Source organism: Sphaerodactylus townsendi, linkage group LG09 (genome assembly GCF_021028975.2).
Source record: "Sphaerodactylus townsendi isolate TG3544 linkage group LG09, MPM_Stown_v2.3, whole genome shotgun sequence".
NCBI classification, from domain to species: Eukaryota; Metazoa; Chordata; class Lepidosauria; order Squamata; family Sphaerodactylidae; genus Sphaerodactylus; species Sphaerodactylus townsendi.
Genome location: NC_059433.1, coordinates 67,327,880 through 67,348,131, shown reverse-complemented (window position 1 = coordinate 67,348,131; position 20,252 = coordinate 67,327,880). Strand labels below are relative to the sequence as shown.

At 44.4% G+C, this 20,252-nt stretch overlaps 2 protein-coding genes across 2 annotated transcripts; one reads left to right on the top strand and one right to left on the bottom strand.

The window, feature by feature from the left end:
- Window positions 1-2,220: 2,220 nt before the first annotated feature.
- LOC125439471 (proto-oncogene Mas-like) lies at window positions 2,221-5,788 on the bottom strand. The gene is made up of 3 exons (XM_048508573.1): window positions 5,006-5,788; window positions 4,724-4,903; window positions 2,221-2,277 (listed from the first exon to the last, which is right to left on the bottom strand). Exons 1-3 carry the CDS (start codon window positions 5,786-5,788, stop codon window positions 2,221-2,223), a joined length of 1,020 nt encoding a protein of 339 aa, XP_048364530.1.
- A 4,189-nt stretch (window positions 5,789-9,977) lies between these two features.
- On the top strand, window positions 9,978-18,767 carry LOC125439470 (proto-oncogene Mas-like). Its single transcript, XM_048508572.1, has 3 exons — window positions 9,978-9,988; window positions 17,991-18,395; window positions 18,539-18,767. The coding sequence occupies exons 1-3, from the start codon at window positions 9,978-9,980 to the stop codon at window positions 18,765-18,767; spliced, it is 645 nt and encodes a 214-aa protein (XP_048364529.1).
- The last annotated feature ends 1,485 nt before the right edge of the window (window positions 18,768-20,252 follow it).

Here is a 20,252-nt window from a genome sequence, read left to right as displayed (position 1 = left end):
TTGGTGTTTGGTGAGGGTGGGATTGGAGGAGGCAATCTTCACGCAGAAGATAAGCCTTCATCTTCAGGCACCAGGTCACATAATTATGTTCTGTTAGCCGCTCAAAAGGCAAGCCAGCAAAAGACTTGAGCCGTGAAACTGTATTACAGCGCACACAGCAACACAAACAGTTACTCACGGAGTAAAAGGCAGAATCTGGGCCCATAACCTGTTGAAGTTGAGCCGGATTTACTCGAGTAGACCCACCCTTTGTGAGTATCAAAGCTTGGTGTAGACAAGAACTGACAGACACACACAGTCACCAGTGCAGTTCTTTTTACTGCTATCTACTAACATAGTGCTTCGCCAGATCACAGGTGTTTCCAAGCACTCCTCACACTGCTGTCTGTGCTAACTATATACAAAGTGCGGTAATTGTTCAATCAGGGTGCCCTCACGCTTTATCAGGTTTGTACACAGTACAAGCTGTCCACTTTCAGTAATGCGTAATCTGCAACACGGCAATTCTAGGAAGGGAAGGCGTCCAGCTATGTCATTTAGATTTTGCTCATCTAAACAGTCACACATGTTCTGACAAGGCAGACCAGCAGGGCATCATGTCATAGAGTCCACACTCCAAAGCAGCCATTTTCTCCAAGGGAACTCCTCTCTGCAGCCGAGAGATCAGTTGTCATTCCCCAAACTCTCCAGGCCCTGCTTGATTTTGGCAGCATTAAGATGGCCTTTGTTTTGGCTACTTGCCAGCACATCAGCCTGCTTTAAACCCTGTTTTCTTCTTTTCAGTTTCACTTCTCTTCACCCCGGTAACAACTGAAGCAATCATTCTTTCTCTTTATGCATTGTTTCTCGTGTTTATTCCCCTCATTGTTACATACAAGAATACGAACAAGTGATATACATCAAAACTGTAAAATGCAATAGGTTTACACAGCACAAGCCAATCTGTTTTCAAAAGGCAAAGCCTTTGGCAATAAATTTGAACACAGAGAAAAAAACAGACCATACTGAATCATTTCCTCATCCATAACCCACAGTTTAAACTGAATAAGATAGGAAGACAGTTTATAAATGAGCCCTCATACATACAAATTTTTCTCTATTAAAGCATGCCTAATGGGTGCGTGGGAGCATAATTCTGTTTAAACAGAAAATGATGATATTGTGGAGAAAATGAGTAACCCTGCCACCACTTGTCATTTTCTGCTTGGACAAAGAAGCAGAATAAGCATTTGGATTTAGACCTCACTTTTCTCAACCATAAGAAGCCTCAAAATAGCTTACAACTGCTTCCCTTCCTCTCCCCACAACAGACACCCTGTGAGGTAGGTGGGGCTGAGAGAGATTTGAGAGAACTGTGACTATCCAAGGTCACCCAACAGGCTTCATGTGGAGGAGTGGACAAACAAATCCTGTTCACCAGTCAAGAGTCTGTCACTCATGTACAGGAGTGGAGAGTCAAACCCAGTTCTCTAGAATAGAGTCCATTCTTGTTAACTGCTACACCACACTGGCTCTTATAGAAGACAAAAATAAGAGTTTGGATTAATATCCCCCCTTTCTCTCCTGCAGGAGACTCAAAGGGGCTTACAATCTCCTTGCCCTTCCCCCCTCACAACAAACACCCTGTGAGGTAGGTGGGGGGTAGGTGGAGGCTGAGAGAAAGTCTCGAAAAGCTGCCAGACTAGCCCAAGGGTCACTTCCCAGGAGGCTGGCAGCATGTGTGGGGAGTGCACAGAACTAATCTTGAATTCCCCAGATAAAAGCCTCCCACAGTTTAAGTGACGGCAGAGCGGGAATCAAACCCGGTTCCTCCAGATTAGATACACGAGCACTTAACCTCCTACACCACTGCTGCTCCTTGTAAGCCAGTCAAAGCAGGAGGAAAAACTACGATCCGACCCCTTTCCCAGACTTTCTAATCATCTGTCTTTTCTAATACTTATCAAAATTATCACCTTTCCCCCAAAAAATTCTGACCTATTCCAGACATTTACTGGTGACAGGCACATCTGGCACTTTGTCGCAATGACGGACCTGTGGGCAGAGAGTGGGAATAAAAAGTGTGCTTGACCTCTTTAGAAAGACCTCTTTCTAAAATCTAGAACTGTGTGAATTCACTGTGTGCTGTGATCAGTTCTATGCTGGTATATTTATTACTTTATCTTTTCTAATAAAATAGTTAAACTTTTGGATTCCTGTGGATTTCTTGCAGAAACGCACCTATTCCAGACATTTACTGGTGACAGGCACATCTGGCACTTTGTCGCAATGACGGACCTGCAAGCAGAGAGTGGGAATAAAAAGTGTGCTTGACCTCTTTAGAAAGACCTCTTTCTAAAATCTAGAACTGTGTGAATTCACTGTGTGCTGTGATCAGTTCTATGCTGGTATATTTATTATTTTATCTTTTCTAATAAAATAGTTAAACTTTTGGATTCCTGTGGATTTCTTGCAGAAACACACCTTCGTAAACTCTGGTGGAAAAGATCTCATATTGTTTACCCACCTCTTGTATAGCAAAGTGTGCCCTTGCTAGCTGCTCCACTCTAAAAGGGGCGGATCCCAGCATTTGGGTAACAAAATGACCTGCACTTCTATATTTGCCTGCTCCCCCCCCCCGGTGCTTTCTGCATGTCTGAAGGTATCCCAGAGCAAATCTCCATTGTCCTGAGTGTGAAATCCAACCTTCCTTCCTCTCTTCCTCTCTTCCTCTCTTCCTCTCTTCCTCCCTCCCTCCCTCCCTCCCTCCCTCTTTCTTTCTTTCTTTCTTTCTTTCTTTCTTTCTTTCTTTCACCAGGGAAAAATATCATGGCAAACAACACAGAAGGACATATGTGCATATGGGCCAAAAACATGCAGAACATGAAATAGGCAGGATTTTATATGGCAATATATCTCCCTGACCTGGATAGCCCCAGGTTAGCCTGACCTCATCAGATCTCAGAAGCTAAGCAGGGTTACCACTGGTTAGTAGGAAACCTCCAAGGAATAGGAAAGTCATGATGCAGAGGTAAGAGGTTTGCAAACCACAGTTTCCTTTGAAAATCCTACTTAACATCCATGATTCTGAAAAGACCTGCCTATACCATATTGTTCCACACCTTAAGGTTTGTTTAGGTGTAGAGTGCTGTCAAGTCACAGCTGAACTAAGGTGACCCTATAAGGTTTTCAAGGGGTGATTATACATGGCGAGCTTCCCATGATCCCAAAGAGAATTGGCCCGGAGTACTTGTTTCAGGGCATGTTCAGCATTATTGCCCACTGCCTGTTCTCTAGTGGAGCAGGAGTTGCTCATTGGCTGTCTTTCTGGGTGTGTCTAGGGGAGGGTGATCTCTGCGGTCTGTGCTTGTTTTTGCAGGTTTTGAACAGGCAGACATGCTTTAATTTCTAATGTAGTTTAATTTTTAGGTTCTCATAATGAAATATCAAAATATTGATACAACAAGGAGAACTAATCCAGAAAAGTCTTGAATATGGCATCTGCATATTTTGCCCGGTCACTGACTGCCTTCTTGGGAGTGGGGGAGTGATGGGGAAATAATGGCAGTGCACAAACCACAAAAGGACAATGTGAACCACTTTTTTCTAAGCTCCCCAAGCTCCCGTTCATCCCCCTCCTGTTGTGCTGTAAACTCCAAGCATCAAGATGGATGGCCTTTTCCCGGTGTGGTCCCAAATCACTGATTGCTTGTGTGTAGAACTAGGAGGGCTGGAGCCATACTAGTCTGTTGAGCAGTGAGAAGGAATAGAGATAATGAAGGACAATGCACGAGCACACCAGGTGTTTGGAGGGATTGACTAATGTTATTTTTACATCAAGATATTGATATATCAATATGAGAAATTAAAAATGAAAGATCTCAAGATATACAGGTAAGGTCACAGGTAACAAAAACTATCCATCAGGACAAGTAGCGGAAAAAAGTCGGCAACAGGGAGGGGGGCGAGGAGGAAGGCATGCAGAGCAGCACGTGGCAGTGGGAGTGGTGAGGCTCAGCAATCTGGCTGCAGGCGGAGGGAAGGGATCTGGGGCAAAGCTGTGCTCACGGGCAAATCTTTCCCTCTCTGGTGGCAAAGAAAATTGTAATCATGCTACCAGTGGTCTTGCTTGCTGTGGAGAGAATGGAAAGTTAAAGTGAGGCTTGAAGGATTACATCTGTATAAAAAACCTTGCTGTAACAGACATTTGGCCCCATTGCACTGCAGACATCTTGTGCATAATCCAAGGTAAGAGATGTTCAGAGGTGGCTAGCCACAGCAGGCCTCAGTTTAGTGACACAGGACTTCATGAGGTTCTTCAATATTAACCACAGCCTCATTAGCTTCCATGATCTGACACAAACATGCTCTGTTGTGTGTGTGTGTGTGTGTGTGTGTGTGTGTGTGTGTGTGCGCGCGCACACATGCACGCACGCAAGTGAAAGTGGGGCTTGAGGGACTAGGTCTGTACAAAAAATCTTGGTGTAACAGACATTCACCCCCATCGCACTGCAGATACCTCATGCATAGTGAGCCAAGGTGCTAAAAAAAAGATGTTCAGAGGTGGCTAGCCATTGCCAGCCTCTGTTCAGTGACACAGGACTTCATGAGGGTCTTCAATATTAACCACAGCCTCATTAGCTTCTAAGATCTGGCATGAATTCTGTCTGTGTGTTTGTGTGTGCGCACGCGTGCGTGCGTGTGTGTGTGTGTGTCTGTGTGTGTCCTCATACACAAATCAGACCTGGGTTTCAGTTTCATCCCCTCTGGAGTTTTCCTCATCCTTGAATACCCTCTGGAGGGCAACTTTCATAGAGAGCCCAGATCTGCTCTTCTTATCTCTTCCCACTAAGAAATAGATTAATGGGTTAACACTGCAGTTTAGAACTGTACATGCAAAAGCAACCATCATAGCAATTGTAATCTGATCTGCCCTAGAGAGAAGAATAGGAATCTCTCTGGAACTTAATTCTGAATAACCAAGGTGCGCATTGAACACTGATTCCACATCAAGGCCAGTAAAAACATAATAGTATATGAGGGCAGACATATAATTCACAGGGAAACCGAATATGAGAAAGAAGAAAAGCGCAAGGAAAATGGTCATTAACAGTTTCCCCCGCTTACGTTGCTGGGATTTAAGGCAGATTTTGACCAACAAAGTGATAGCAGAGATTGCCATGAGTGGGGTGCAAATGACAACATTCAAAATAAGATGGAGCAGGTTAAATTGATTTGCAAACATGAGAAGGGTGTCAAATCCACTAAGCAGGAAGGAGAGGACCCATATGAAGACACACACAGTTCTGGACAGGTGTGGTCGCCGGTGGCATCGATGCCAAACTGGGAAGAGGACCGCCACGCATCTGTCAACACTGATGGCTGTCAGGAGAAGCTGATCAGTGTTATACAGTAAAGAGAACACATAACCAAATATGTAATATTTCAGAGGAGAAATAGCTTCATGATAATGGACTGCAGTGATAAATGTATTTATCACATATATATATTCCAAAATGCTGAGTATGAGGACCCCAATATCAGCAATAGCCAAGTTCAGGATGTAGATTGTGAAAGGAGTCCTCTTCATGCGGAAGCCAAGGAGCCAGACGACGGTCCCGTTCCCCACAATTCCAAGAATGCAGGCTGGAAATAGGAGGATATAGATAACAGTGACAATTGTCATAAAAGGTACTGGGATCTTTTGTGGGAAGTTTGTTGAGATATTAAAGTTATATCCATAATGTGTGGAGTCTTCATCATGATAGAAACCAACTTTCAAACTAGAATTCAGCACCATGGCCGCCATGTTTGGAATTTTTTTCTCGTCTATCTGCTCTTATTGGGACAAAACAGCTGCATGCCAATTCAGTTCACGCTACAGGACTGAGCACGGGACATTTCTAAACCTGTATCACCTGAGCCATGCATGAAAGCCACACGACAGTCTGTTAATATTGGATGTGCCTTATTTAGCATAAAATGACTACAGCTGTTTCATTGTTGAGGTTTCCCATCCTTTCACCTTTGAGACCCCTAAAAGAAAAAGAAAAAGGTGAACTGGTTTATTTATTGTTCACATTTGTATCCTGCCATATCTCCGAAGACTCAAGACTCTAGTTCAAACTGGACCAGAAAACCACACCATTGTGTAAAGAACTACAGCAGCATGCAATTTGCTATTGCGTCTTTTCAGTGCCAGATGAAATATATCTATATATATAAAAATCTATCAGTGCGTTTTTCTGCTGACAGGTAATCTCCCAAACTACTGGACCGATTACTTTGAAATTTTCACACAACGTCGCATTCACATTCGGCCAGGTTTTCATACTGTTTCCACACCTCCTGTTGTGTACATGTCACAACTGTGCCAGTTATTGTGTACATGCCACACCTATGACAGTTGGAACCACAGTTCTGTTCCGCAACAGCGCCATCTGCTGGCCATCAAAGCAACACCCTCTGATACAAGGGAATCAACTATGCCTTCCTTAAAAACCACTGCATTATGGAGTGAAAGGGATGGGGCGGGCTATCTGCACATGGCCCACCCACCCTAGCAGAGGAAGGGGAAGGTGAGGGAGGGTCCAGGGGTTTGCTGGACCAAATGCTCTGAAATTTGAACACAACGTAGCTCATGCCTCCCAGCGTGTTTTACACTAGATAATTCGCCTGCAAGGGAAGGGAGTGAAAGGGACAGGATCAGCCCACCTGGACATGGCCCACCCACCCTAGCAGATGAAGGGGAACGTTAGGGAGGGACCTGCAGGGTTGCCATGCAAGGGAACAGGAGAGAGGGAGGGGAGCGAGGGGCCCCTTGCCTCTCCCCTCCCTTGCAATCATTGTGCAATGACACATGTTCGAACCGTTCGCTTCCCCTTTTCTTCCTTTTCCACTTCACCAGACTCAGCCACAGCAATGCGTGGCCGGGCATGCTAGTGAATAATAAATTAATATACCAAACAAGCACCCAAATGAATGCTTGTTTTCCTAGTGCACTTTTAGCTAAGGATAACTGCAAGGTAGACTGAGCAGAAACGTATATTTTTTTTCTTAATCCCTCTACGTCACCCATACTTATTGTTTCAGATCACATCCCATTCTTCTTTCTAAGGAAAAAATGATGGCCTCATACTTTTGGATAAACAATCCCTTTCTGCCAAAGGTTAGGCATTTACCAATGTGATATGAATAACGGAGGTGTGACAGGTGATTTTTATCATATGTTTGCATTGCAGAAATTTCGAAAGGAAGAAAGAAATGTCAGAAAAAGAACATCATATAAAAAGCTATTGTACATTGGTTTGCTGCAAGCAGATAATATGTAAAACATAACTATCTGTAAAACAGTAATTTCTAAAACATAACTCATTCGGAAAAGAAAAGCTCTTGGGTTTGTGGATTTAAAGTATAAATGAGATGAAGGGTTGGTATGGTTTAGAATAGTGCAGTAGTGTAAAAGCTGGTTATTTGGTGCTTCGAGAATTGATGAAATCTCTTCCTCTCTGTGTGAATTCACTGTGTGCTGTGATCAGTTCTATGCTGGTATATTTATTATTTTATCTTTTCTAATAAAATAGCTAAACTTTTTCCTCTCTGCCAGCTACGGATATGCAGGTGGGCTTTGGAGCAAGGATACAGAATAAGCTGAATTATTAAAATATAAATGTGATCTCTAGCATGGAGGGCATTTCTCCATTTTCACATTGAGGAATACTTGTGGAAAAAGCAATCAACGTATAGCTTTATGGGGCTTCTTTATGCCTGTGTGATTTTTTTGGTCTGCTGTGGGCACCCAGTTGAAGGTGAACCTCTAAGGCTGGACACACTCAGACAAAGTCGACTTTGAAACAAAGGAATGGACTTTATTGATATGTGTTGCCCTAAGATACAGGGTGCTGGAACTGAGGGTTCTTGCCCTCAGTTCCAATATATATGCAGGTAGGAGTGGGCGGTCCTTCCCAGTGGCGGGAACGGGGAGAACTGGGAAACAGAAACTTATCATGCACCAGAGGCTTAAGTGAGGGTCGCGACCCTGACAGAACCTGATGCCCACAGCATCTGCCCCTCCCAAGCAAACTTTAGCAAATTTGGCTGGTTCCTTTCAGGAGATTCACACCAGCAGCCCTGCAGGAAATAAATGCCCCTACCCAGAGCACGACCCCCCACCAGAGTGCCTCCCACTGAAACCTCTACCACAGAGCCAGCTGGGCATAACAGCAAGCCCCATTGAAGTCTATGGTGGGAGAAGTAATTTTTCCCACCATAGAACTTGCTGAAGAGCCTGGATGATTCTGGGGAATTTCTGAGCGTGTAAGCACTGGCTGTACGTTTTTGAAGATAGAGGCGCCAGATTTTCAAGGTGGCTCCTAGAGGCCCCCCGGTAATAGCATCCAAGCTTGGCAAACTTTGCTCCTGGGGATGGGCAGGGGGTGTGAGTTGAGAGAGTTCTGAGAGAACTCAACCAACAAGCTTCACGTGCAGGAGCAGGAAAACAAAATAAGCCTTTTGGGGGCCCCTAAAATTGAACCCCCAGAATCAAAGTTCACCAAGCCTGGATGCAATTACCCGGTGGGTCTCTTGGAGCCACCTTGAAAGTCTGGTGCCTCTATCTTCAAAAATGTGCAGCCTGCTTACATACTCAGAAATCCCCCATTGGCTCCAATGGAGTCAAGGCACTGCAAAACAGAGAATCTTGGGCAAATTTCTTGGGGTGCCTATCAGGGGTCCATTTTTAAAGCTAGTGACCCAGAGACTGTTCCAATGATACCACCCGGGTTTGGTGAAGTTAGGTTCAGGGGGGGCAAAGTTATGGGCCCTCAAAGTTATGGCCCCATCTCCTGTTAGCTCCCATTGGAAACAATGGGGGATGGAGGCACCCCCTTTGTTCTGTTTTGCTTTGATTTTGCCTCTCTTCCAGCCCCACATTTCAAAGGGATATACTTATGTCTGACCCAACAAGGGAGTCAAATTTAAGCCTCAATGGATGAGCTATTTGAGGTGATGCTAGTACTTTAGTGCTCAGCAAAAGGGCTGTTGCCTTTTTATCACTATAGCACATCTAGTATTTGCTTTGCATTGAGAAAACTAGATCAAACGAAATCGAAGCAAGAGATTTCCTGACAGCCATCCATGTTATATACATCAATATATAAAACTAAATATTGCTGTGGTAGGCCATAACTGAGTAGTATTTCCTCTGATCAGTTGAGCCTTCAGTTCTAATTTCAACAGCCCAGTAACTGGATATGTCAGGGGATACACAAGGTGCTGTCTGAATGCATATCATTAACTAAACTGAATGCATATCATTAACATATCATGAACTTCTACTTCAAACCAAGCTGTTTCAGATTTTCACTTACCTGTCAGTAATTGTGGACAACAGTCTTCAGATAATGTGACTGGATGGCGCAGGTGCCCCACGTTTTGTGCTGAACGGACAGGTAATGGAGAAATTGCCGGGATCCTGAAAAGCTTGGAGAAAAAGGTTGCCATCTCATCAAAGTTGCTGCAGGATCAAGAAGAGATGCGGGCTAACTACCCGTTGCTTTTTCTTCCGCAGTTTTCCAGCATCAGGGAATACAAGATGGGACCGTTCTTTTATCGGCCATCGAGTCAGATGGAGGAAACGCCTGCCTTGAAAAGATTGCATCGGCTAAAATGACACTCATGGAAAAAAACAGATTTGTAAGTGATATGAAGTGGACACGAACTGGATGGATTCCTAATGAAATCTATTTCATTAGTTCAGACTCTCTTTCCATTTCCCTGTTCAGATTATGAGGGGGGATAATTACTGTGATCGGGAGGGAAGGCAGCATACTACAGCTCCATCTTGTTGGGTCTCAGAAGCTGAGCAAGATCGATGCTTGGATGGGAGATCTCCAAGGATGGCTCCGAAAGAATGTCCATCCGATGTAAGGGATGTCAGATTAGATCCACAAAACCACAAAAAATAAGGAAAAAGCAGGAACTGGATGCTTCACACCGCAATGGTGGACCGGTAAAAGGACTGAATTTGCTGGACTTGTTCATGTTCAGCAAGATCTTTAGAGTGCGTGACAATTAAAAAGGACTCTCCCCTTCTGAGAATCTTCATTATGCATCTTATGGTGAACTTTAGTTTGAATTCCTAGAGTGTCTCAGGAACTGGATAACTCTGTGCTTTGGAAGTGAAGAAGAAGAGAAGGACAAGATTCCTAGAACTACCCAATGTGATTTTTTAAAATCATAAGAACATAAGAACATAAGAACTAGCCTGCTGGATCAGACCAGAGTCCATCTAGTCCAGCATTCTGCTACTCGCAGTGGCCCACCAGGTGCCTTTGGGAGCTCACATGCAGGATGTGAAAGCAATGGCCTTCTGCTGCTGCTGCTCCTGAGCACCTGGTCTGCTAAGGCATTAGCAATCTGAGATCAAGGAGGATCAAGATTGGTAGCCATAGATTGACTTCTCCTCCATAAATCTGTCCAAGCCCTTTTTAAAGCTATCCAGGTTAGTGGCCATCACCACCTCCTGTGGCAGCATATTCCAAACACCAATCACACGTTGCGTGAAGAAGTGTTTCCTTTTATTAGTCCTAATTCTTCCCCCCAGCATTTTCAATGAATGCCCCCTGGTTCTAGTATTGTGAGAAAGAGAGAAAAATTTCTCTCTGTCAACATTTTCTACCCCATGCATAATTTTATAGACTTCAATCATATCCCCCCTCAGACGTCTCCTCTCCAAACTAAAGAGTCCCAAATGCTGCAGCCTCTCCTCATAAGAAAGGTGCTCCAATCCTTCAATCATCCTTGTTGCCCTTCTCTGCACTTTTTCTATCTCTTCGATATCCTTTTTGAGATGTGGCGACCAGAACTGAACACAGTACTCCAAGTGCGGTCGCACCACGGCTTTATATAAGGGCATGACAATTCTTGCAGTTTTATTATCAACTCCTTTCCTAATTAACCCCAGCATAGAGTTTGCCTTTTTCACAGCTGCCATGCATTGAGTTGACATTCCCATGGAACTATCAACTAAGACGCCCAAATCCCTTTCCTGGTCTGTGACTGATAACACTGACCCCTGTAGCGTGTATGTGAAGTTTGGATTTTTTGCCCCTATGTGCATCACTTTACATTTTGCTACATTGAACTGCATTTGCCATTTCTTAGCCCACTCACCTAATTTATCAAGGTCCGCTTGGAGCTCTTCGCAATCCTTTGTGGTTCTCACCACCCTATATAATTTGGTATCATCTGCAAACTTGGCCACCACTCTACCCACCCCTACTTCTAGGTCATTTATGAATAAGTTACACAGCACTGGTCCCAATACGGATCCTTGGGGGACACCACTCCTTACATCTCTCCATTGTGAGAACTTCCCATTTATACCCACCCTTTGTTTCCTGTTCCTCAACCAATTTTTAATCCATAGGAGGACTTCCCCTCTTATTCCTTCATTGCTGAGTTTTCTCAACAGTCTCTGGTGAGGAACTTTGTCAAAAGCCTTTTGGAAATCCAAGTAGACAATGTCCACTGGTTCCCCCTTATCCACATGTCTGTTTACACCCTCAAAGAACTCTAGTAAGTATGTAAGACAGGACTTGCCTCTGCAAAAGCCATGCTGACTCTTCCTCAGCAGGTCTCGCTTTTCTACATATTTAATAATTTTATCTTTAATGATAGATTCTACTAATTTACCAGGAACAGATGTCAAACTGACTGGCCTGTAATTTCCTGGGTCCCCCCTAGACCCTTTCTTAAAGATTGGTGTGACATTGGCCATCTTCCAGTCTTCAGGGATGGAGGCAGATTTCAGGGATAAGTTGCATATTAAAGTGAGAACATCAGCAATTTCATGCTTGAGCTCTTTAAGAACTCTTGGATGAATGCAATCTGGGCCAGGGGATTTGGTAGCATTTAGTTTATCAATGGCTGCCAGAACTTCTTCCTTGTCTACCACTATCTTTGCTAGTTCCTTGGGTTCACCTCCTAAGAAGCTTGGTTCAAGTGCAGGAATTTTCCTCACCTCCTCTTGGGTGAAGACAGATGCAAAGAATTCATTCAGCTTCTCTGCAATCTCCCTGTCATCTTTTAGCACACCTTTTGTTCCTTCATCATCTAACGGGCCTACCGCTTCCCTAGCTGGCTTCCTGCTTTTGATGTACTTGAAGAACTGTTTGTTGCTGGTCTTGATGTTCGCAGCCATGCGTTCCTCATAATCCTTTTTTGCCTCCCTTACAGCTAACTTGCTTCTCTTTTGCCACCATTTGTGTTCTCTCTGGTATTCTTCATCAGTTAAGTTGGACTTCCATTTTCTAAAAGACATCTTTTTTTCCCTAATACTTTCCTCAACCTCCCTTGTTAACCATTGTGGCTTTCTTTTGGACAGGGCACTGCCTTTCCTAACCTGCGGAACACATTCCAGCTGAGCTTTTAAGACTGTGTTTTTAAATAACCTCCAAGCATCTTGGACATTTTTGACTCTCTTGATTTTCCCTTTCAGCTTCCTGCGCACTATCCCCCTCATCTTTGAGAAATTTCCCTTTCTGAAGGCAAATGTAACTACATTAGTAGTTGTCACTTGTTTGCATGCAGAGATACTGAATCTGACAGCATTGTGGTCGCTGTTCCCTATCGGCTCATTAATGGTTTAGAATGCCTGATGTGCTCTTCTGTCCCACCCTCCGGTGTTGTGCTCGGTTGAGGTGTTGCAAGTCCTGGAGCAGCCTGGAGTGGAATGGAATGGAGAGGAATAGGACAGAGCCCCTCCACTTTGAAATTGGGGGCCATGTTATGCTCAGTCATGGCAGTGTGCACCTCCCCCCCCCCCTTTGATAGGTTTGGCCTTTCCCAAAAAACCTGACTTCACACATTTGGAAAGGGAGATACAAATAATCAGGCAATGCAAATGTCTCCTATCTTCCAAGTAACTGCCTAGTGGTTCTGCAGGAGTTAATAAACATTACCCATTCTTCAATTCTTAGCATTTTCTAGTCTCTTCCATTTCCTGACCTACAAGTATCTTCATTATGTGCATCTAGAAGACTCCAATTATCAGACTGACCAAACACGATCATCTTCCTATCTCTTCCTCTCGAGGTTATGTTTGTGAGAAGTCATCCTTTTTCATTGCACCTCTGAGTGAGCCGATTATTCTTTCCTTCATCACGAGTTCTTCCTGGTTTAAAATTATGTTCTAGTTCTGTAAAAGAACAAAATTAGCTTTATTGTCTTTCCTTCCCCTCTAGATCATGATCTTTGACCTAGAGCATGCTTCAACTGCCAATTCGTACAATCATTCCTGTGACCCCTTCAGAAGTAGAAAGCATTGAATTGGTCTGGTAAATAGATATTTCCTATCTTGATCCTAAGGAGAAAATAGATAATTAATTTTTAAATGAGGTCCAGTCAAGATTCACTTTCAAATATCAGTTTCTTTAGATGTTCAGAAGGGCTGGAGCAAACTCAATAGAAATGAATATTTAGAGACACCAGACAGTCATCCCATCAATACTAAATTGATCTGAGATTGCAAATGCCTTAGCAGACCAGGTGCTCAGGAGCAGCAGCAGAAGGCCATTGCTTTCACATCCTGCACGTGAGCTCCCAAAGGCACCTGGTAGGCCACTGCGAGTAGCAGAGTGCTGGACTAGATAGACTCTGGTCTGATCCAGCAGGCTAGTTCTTATGTTCTTATGTTCTAAATCAGAAGCTGGTTTTGAAATTCCTTTCATTTTCAGAAGCTAGCGATCATGAGATGAATGGAAGAGGGGAATTGGGAAATGATCCATGGTTATGCTTTCCAACATTGGAGTCTTTTGGAGACAAAAGAAAGAGAGATAAGATGAGCTGATAATCTTGTTCTATACTCTATATTAAACATTTGGAATAAATGGAAAATAAATTAATTCCAGAAATATTCTGTTGGGGAAATTGCTTCCCTGTTTGACTAATTAGCAGAGAAGAAAGACCAAGAGACTTTTGCTGTGATTATAAAAAGAAGAAAACTTAACTTAACTAAATTAGGGTAGGGTATACATGGGATAAACACAATAAATCCTTACTATTCTAGCACAAACTTAGTAACAGAACTTAGGCAAATGTGAGTCCACAAGTGGCCTAGGCATTCACCTCTTAAGGTGAATCCATCTTACAGGTACAAGAGAAAAGCGGGAAGAAACTTCGGCCCTTTCTGCACAGGCCAAATACAGTGCCCTGGGGACGGCAAAAACGCCATCCCCAGGGAGCTGTTTGCATGGGGGGCGCAGCTGCTTTGCAGCCGCGCCGCCCTCACTCCTTCCCAGCAGCGCGAAGCCGCCATTTTCCCACCTCCCTCCCCAAGCGAGATTTTTGGGAAACGGGGGCTTCCAGCTGCTGCTGTGCAAACGGCAGTGGCTGGAAGGTGCCATCCCTCACCCCCTTGCCCGATCAACCTACCTTCTCTGCGACTATCCAGTGCGTCGCCGAGGCCTGGGGACACGCCCCCTGCCCTGCAACTCCAGAGCGGTCGCGCAGGGCAGGGGGGGCATGTCCCTTGACCTTGGCGACGCACCGGACGGTCGCAGAGAAGGTAGGTCGATTGGGTGACGGTGCTCCACAGTGCCGTCTTCCCTTTCGTTACTGGGACCGTTCGCACGAACGGTCATGTACGCCAACCCAACCCCCAGTGAGGCCGTGCGGAAACGGCCTTGAACTGGCCATGTGCCTGCTCAGAGCTGATGCACTGTGAGACAAAGGAATACAGTTAACTTTATAACCTCTGACCTCATGTTCTCTGTCTCACAAAGGTGATGTAGGATTAACTGCCCAATGGCCTAATCAATGAACTGGTCGCAAGACACTGACCTCACTAGCGAAATAACATGCACACAGTTAACCCCTTATTGTCAGGATTGTGACAGACACTTGCAAATCCTAACATATTCCTGCTGCTTTCATTGATGCTACATCCCAATTTTTTTCCATATTTAGACAAAGCCAGAGAGATATGTTAAATGGAAAGGGAAAGGGGATTTAAGGAATGGAAGACTTTTATGACAATGGAACTCTGCATATTTCAGAACAACTAAAAGAAAAAGTGCAAGGAATGTCAACTAGTTAGATTCTTTTAAATCAGTCATGCTACCTAATTGTGAATCCTACAGTAAGGCAAAGTATGACCAGAAAGATGGTGAAATGTGAACAGATCCTAAGAAAACATAGACATAGTGCAAAAGATTAATTTCCAAAATATATTCTCATTTAATTGGATCAACAACAAAATCTATGGCGGTTTCCACACAGCCAAGGGAGAGACCCTGCATCGGCATTAATCATGCCGATGCAGGGGCTGTTCGCACAAACAGCCCCATGGGATGCGCAGCTGTGGGCGCAAGCTCCGCACAGCCGTGTATTCCCCTCCCCAGCCCCAAACGCCTCGTTACGTTCTGCTGGCAGCCGCGTCGCTCTATCATCACTCTGAAGAGGGAAGGGGACATGCCCCCATGGCCACAGTGATGGACATGCCCCCATGGCCACAGCGATGGCTGAAGCACCGGAGACCAGGAGGCGTGTCCCCTTCCCTCCTCAGAGCGACGATAGAGTGACGCGGCTGCCAGCAGAACGTAACGAGGCGTTTGGGGCTGGGGAGGGGAAAACACCAGCTTCCACCCGCTGCCGTTTGCATGGCAGCAGTTGGAAGCCGGCGTTTGTAGGAAAACTCGCCCCCCAAGCGAGGTTTGAATACACTGTTTTGGCGGGCACAGAGCGCTGCTGCATCGATTTGGCAGCGGGGCCTGTGCGAAGGGTCCCCGCCAAAACGGTGTTTAACCGGGCTGAAGCTATTGCTTTCAGCCCGTGCAGAAACCGCCTAAGGAAGAAATTTTGGATGACTCAAATAAGGAAATCTCTAATAACAGTCCTTAGGCAGATTTCTGATGGCAGATCACTCCAATGCATCTTGGAAGAAGGGCAGCCCAATCTGGTGAGGGGAGCACCCCTCTTGGAACCAGCTCAATGGACAAATGTTCTGGTGAAGGGGCAACTTAAATCCACCTTAAAGGGAGAATCTGGGGTCCCCAGTTAAAACAACATTGAAAATGATGCTGTTTGGGGGTGGTTTATCCCCCACCCTGAAATAGCCTCACTTTCAATGTTTAAACTGGAAACCTCAGATTCTCCCTTCAAATCCATGCCGAAGGGAGTGGATTTAAAAAGAGAATCTGAAGAAATTTGGGGGTTGCCTACTGTCAGGGGTGCAATTATTAAGCTAGGAGCACCAACATTTTCAGGGTATCTTTAGGAGACTCTCCTGATGATACCACTCAGGTTTGGTGAGTTTTGGCTCAGGGGGTCCAAGGTTATGGGCTCCCAAAGGGGGCAGCCCATCCCCCGTTGTTTCCAATGGGAGCTAATAGAAGGTGGGGGCTAAACATTTGAAGCACCCCCAAAATTTCCCCAGCTTCTCCCCCCTTCAGCATGGATTTAAAAGGAGAATTTGGGCTCTCTAGTTTAAGCACCATTGAAAGTGATGCTGTTTAGGGGTGGGGCAGTGGTCTCTGCTGTCTCCGGCCTCCGATAGATGCTTTTATAAGCACTGAGGACGGGGGTGGGACTTAGGAAGGCATGGCAATGCCACAGGGGTTGGTGGGGGAATAGCCCCACCCCCTGAACCCCCCATAAAAAATCTATACCTACGCCCCTGATTACATTCTTGGTATTCACTGTGGCAAATAGGCTTGGGAAAAGAAAATGACATATCAACATAGCATAGGCAAGTTAATGTGTGCTTAAAGCTAAAGTATGAGATTTCTGTTATATGCAGCATGATTTTATTTCATGCATGAATCAGAACCGTATTCAACCTCTTTCTAGGCCCATCCTCAGATTAGGAAAAGGAATTAAGTACAAAATATATAACAATTATATATTAAAAACTTCAGCAACCCCAGACTGAAACCTCTATCTATCTATCTATCTATCTATCTATCTATCTATCTATCTATCTATCTATCTATCTATCTATCTATCTATCTATCTATCTATCTATCTATCTATCTATCTATCTATCTGTCTGTCTGTCTGTCTGTCTGTCTGTCTGTCTGTCTGTCTGTCTGTCTGTCTGTCTGTCCGTCCGTCCGTCCGTCCGTCCGTCCGTCCGTCCGTCCGTCCGTCCGTCCGTCCGTCCGTCCGTCCGTCCGTCCGTCCGTCCGTCCGTCCGTCCCTCTCTCTCTCTCTCTCTCTCTCTCTCTCTCTCTCTATCTATCTATCTATCTATCTATCTATCTATCTATCTATCTATCTATCTATCTATCTATCTATCTATCTATCTATCTATCTATCTATCTATCTATATCTATATCTATATGTGTGTATGTGTGTGTGTGTGCGTGCATGTGTGTATGTGTGTATATATATATATATATATAAATTAGGTTTCAAAACCAAAACAATAATAAAAAGCATACACCATGTGCAGTTAGATAACAATGTGATCCCCTCCCCCATCTCACACTTTAACAGGTGGTAAAACAAAACTCAAAAAGCATATCCAGAGGTATGGTATTTAGGACCATTCCTTTCTTAATAGGGAGAGAAAAACATAGAGCTAATAAAACAAGAATTTCATCAAGTATTGTTCTTTCTCCTGACAGAAGCGTAAAGGCGAGGAGTCAAGATAAAAATCCCGAAAATAGAAACTGACCATCATAACCAACATCAGCCTGACGATCCTTTCCATTATGAATCCTGCATTTGACAGAGCGTTCCACCAAGCTGGGACCAAAGCTGAAAAAGCTCTGGCCCTGATAGAGGACACCTGGATCACTTTGGGGTCAGCAGGGGCGGAGCGAGTGGGAACTGCACCCGGGGAGCGCACGTACGCTGAGTTTAATCCCAACAGGAGTTCGATCCCAACAGAAGTCAGTTTCAGGTAGCTGGCTCAAGGTTGACTCAGGCCCTTTCCGCACGGGCCTCCGGGCGCCCTCACACCGGCAAGAATTCTGCCGGCGTGGGGGTGGAGGCCGTTCGCACGCAAGCCTGCCCCAGCAGAGCCTCCAGGCTTACACATTGTCCCTGTTCTTGTTAATGTACAGCACTAGTCAATTTCTACTGATTGCTGTCAGCATTGACGGGTGTGTGGCCGTCTTCTTCCCACTTTGGTATAAATGCCACCAGCCAACATGTTTGTCAAGTGTTGTTTGTGCACTCATATGGGTCCTCTCCTTCCTGCTAACTGCAGTTACCTACACTCTCAGATTAACTGGATATTTTGGGATTGAAGTATATTTACAATGTATTGTGAACATTCTGCTTTGCCTTCCCATCATGACTGTTACCACTGTGGCCCTGTTCATTAAATTCCGTTTAAAAGCTCGGCAGCATCAGTGGAGGAAGCTTTTGACCGTCGTCTTGCTCACACTTGTCTCCTTCCTTTTCTTTGGCTGATTCCGCACGGGCCAAAAACAGCAGTGTGAAAACGGTGTGAAAATGGTGTAAAAGGGTTTAAAACAGTGTAAAAGGGTTTATACTGTTTTCACACTGTTTTCACACTGCTGTTTTTGGCCCGTGCGGTATCAGCCTACGCTTTTCCATTAAATACCATTCTAATCCTCAACTATTTCATTCCCAATGTTTCGTCAATATACCTAGCATACACTGCAATTCTATTAGCCTGTCTAAATAGCAGTGTAAACCCTGCTATTTATACCCTGGTTGAGAGACAAAGGAAGTCCAGATGTAAGCAAAGCATGAAGATGATCCTCCAGAATGTTTTCAAGGAAGAAGAAGGCTGTACTGAGAGTAACCCCAGCTGAAACCCAGATGTGATGCCACTCCAAGAGCCAAAAGCTTCATCCTTTGCCACAGGAAGATTCCATTGTACTTCTAGACCACATGAGTAAAAGCTGTAGGGACATGTCATATTCTGTACCAATGTTTTTAAATGAACTCTCTGTCTCCAGACAGTTCCTGATATCATTGCATAACATCTGCAACCAAGAAGAAGGCCTTAACACAACATTCTGCTGTTTCATCCTTACCAAACACCGAGGATCCAGATTTGATCCTCTCACCAAGGCAAAATAAGAGAAACAAGAATGAATTCTTATAGCATTCCCTTCTTTGGCAGTTGTTCTCTGCACCAGCACAACCAAGTCATACACTCCTACTTCGATTCATTCATCAACACCCCTAGAAACATCATCTTGATCAGAACCAGATTTTGGTTCTTTTCTTTGTGGGGTACATTGCACAGTGGGACCCTGGGAAGTATAGTTTTCTGAGCACTCCTGAGAAAAATTAGAGAGATAGACTTGGTATCTACGGGGCAAATTTTATGCATGTTGGTTGAGTAGGATTTTACACTTTCTTGTTTAAGCGGCAAACATCCTATGTGTGTTTGCTGGTGAAGTTCAGTGGAGCTTCCTCCCAAGAAAGCAAGTCTGGAATTGCACATTTAATCTTTTTTCTGAAAGGTTCATATGCTACCCAATTCTTGCTCCTACTGTGCAATATACAACTAGTAGCCAGATAATACTAATAAAATGCAGGACTGCATATTCCTTGAACATTTGCTGTACGTTAAGAATTTCCTGTCTAATACCTTGTTGATGGCATTTTCTCCAATGCAAATAAACAGTTGCATAAGGTATCTGAATATTATCATCATCATCATCATCATCATCATCGTTATCATCATCATCATCATTGTTTGTTTGCTTGTTTATTCGATTTAATAGACTGCTCTATCCCTGGAGGGCTCAGAGTGGTATACAGGTCAAACAAATATCAATTCTCTTGTCATGTAGTTTCACAGAGAAATATAAAGAAAGCTATTGATTCTCACGTTAATCATTTGCAAACCCATATTAAGTTCCATGCGGGTAACCATGTTGGTTTGCAGTCGAAGGACTATTTATTATTTATTTTATTCCTTTACTCATGTAATTTATGAGCAAAGGGGAGATCATACAGATGGAATGCTGCTGCTGTTTTCAACCATAAGCCGGGCGAACGGCGGCCTGGGGACGGCGTTTTTGCCGTCCCCAGGCTGCCATTAAACGCCCGTGCAGAAACGGCCAGAGCGTCCCACCAAGCTGGGACCAAAGCTGAAAAAATCTCTGGCCCTGGATGAGGACACTTGGGCCACTTCCAGGTCAGGGATCACCAGCAAGGTTTTGTCTGCTGAGCATTCAGTGGCACCTTGAGACCAGTGAGATTTGGAGGGTATAAGATTTCATTCTGACCAAAGGAGCATTGACTCTGGAAAACGTATACCCTCGAAACCAATGAAAATAAAA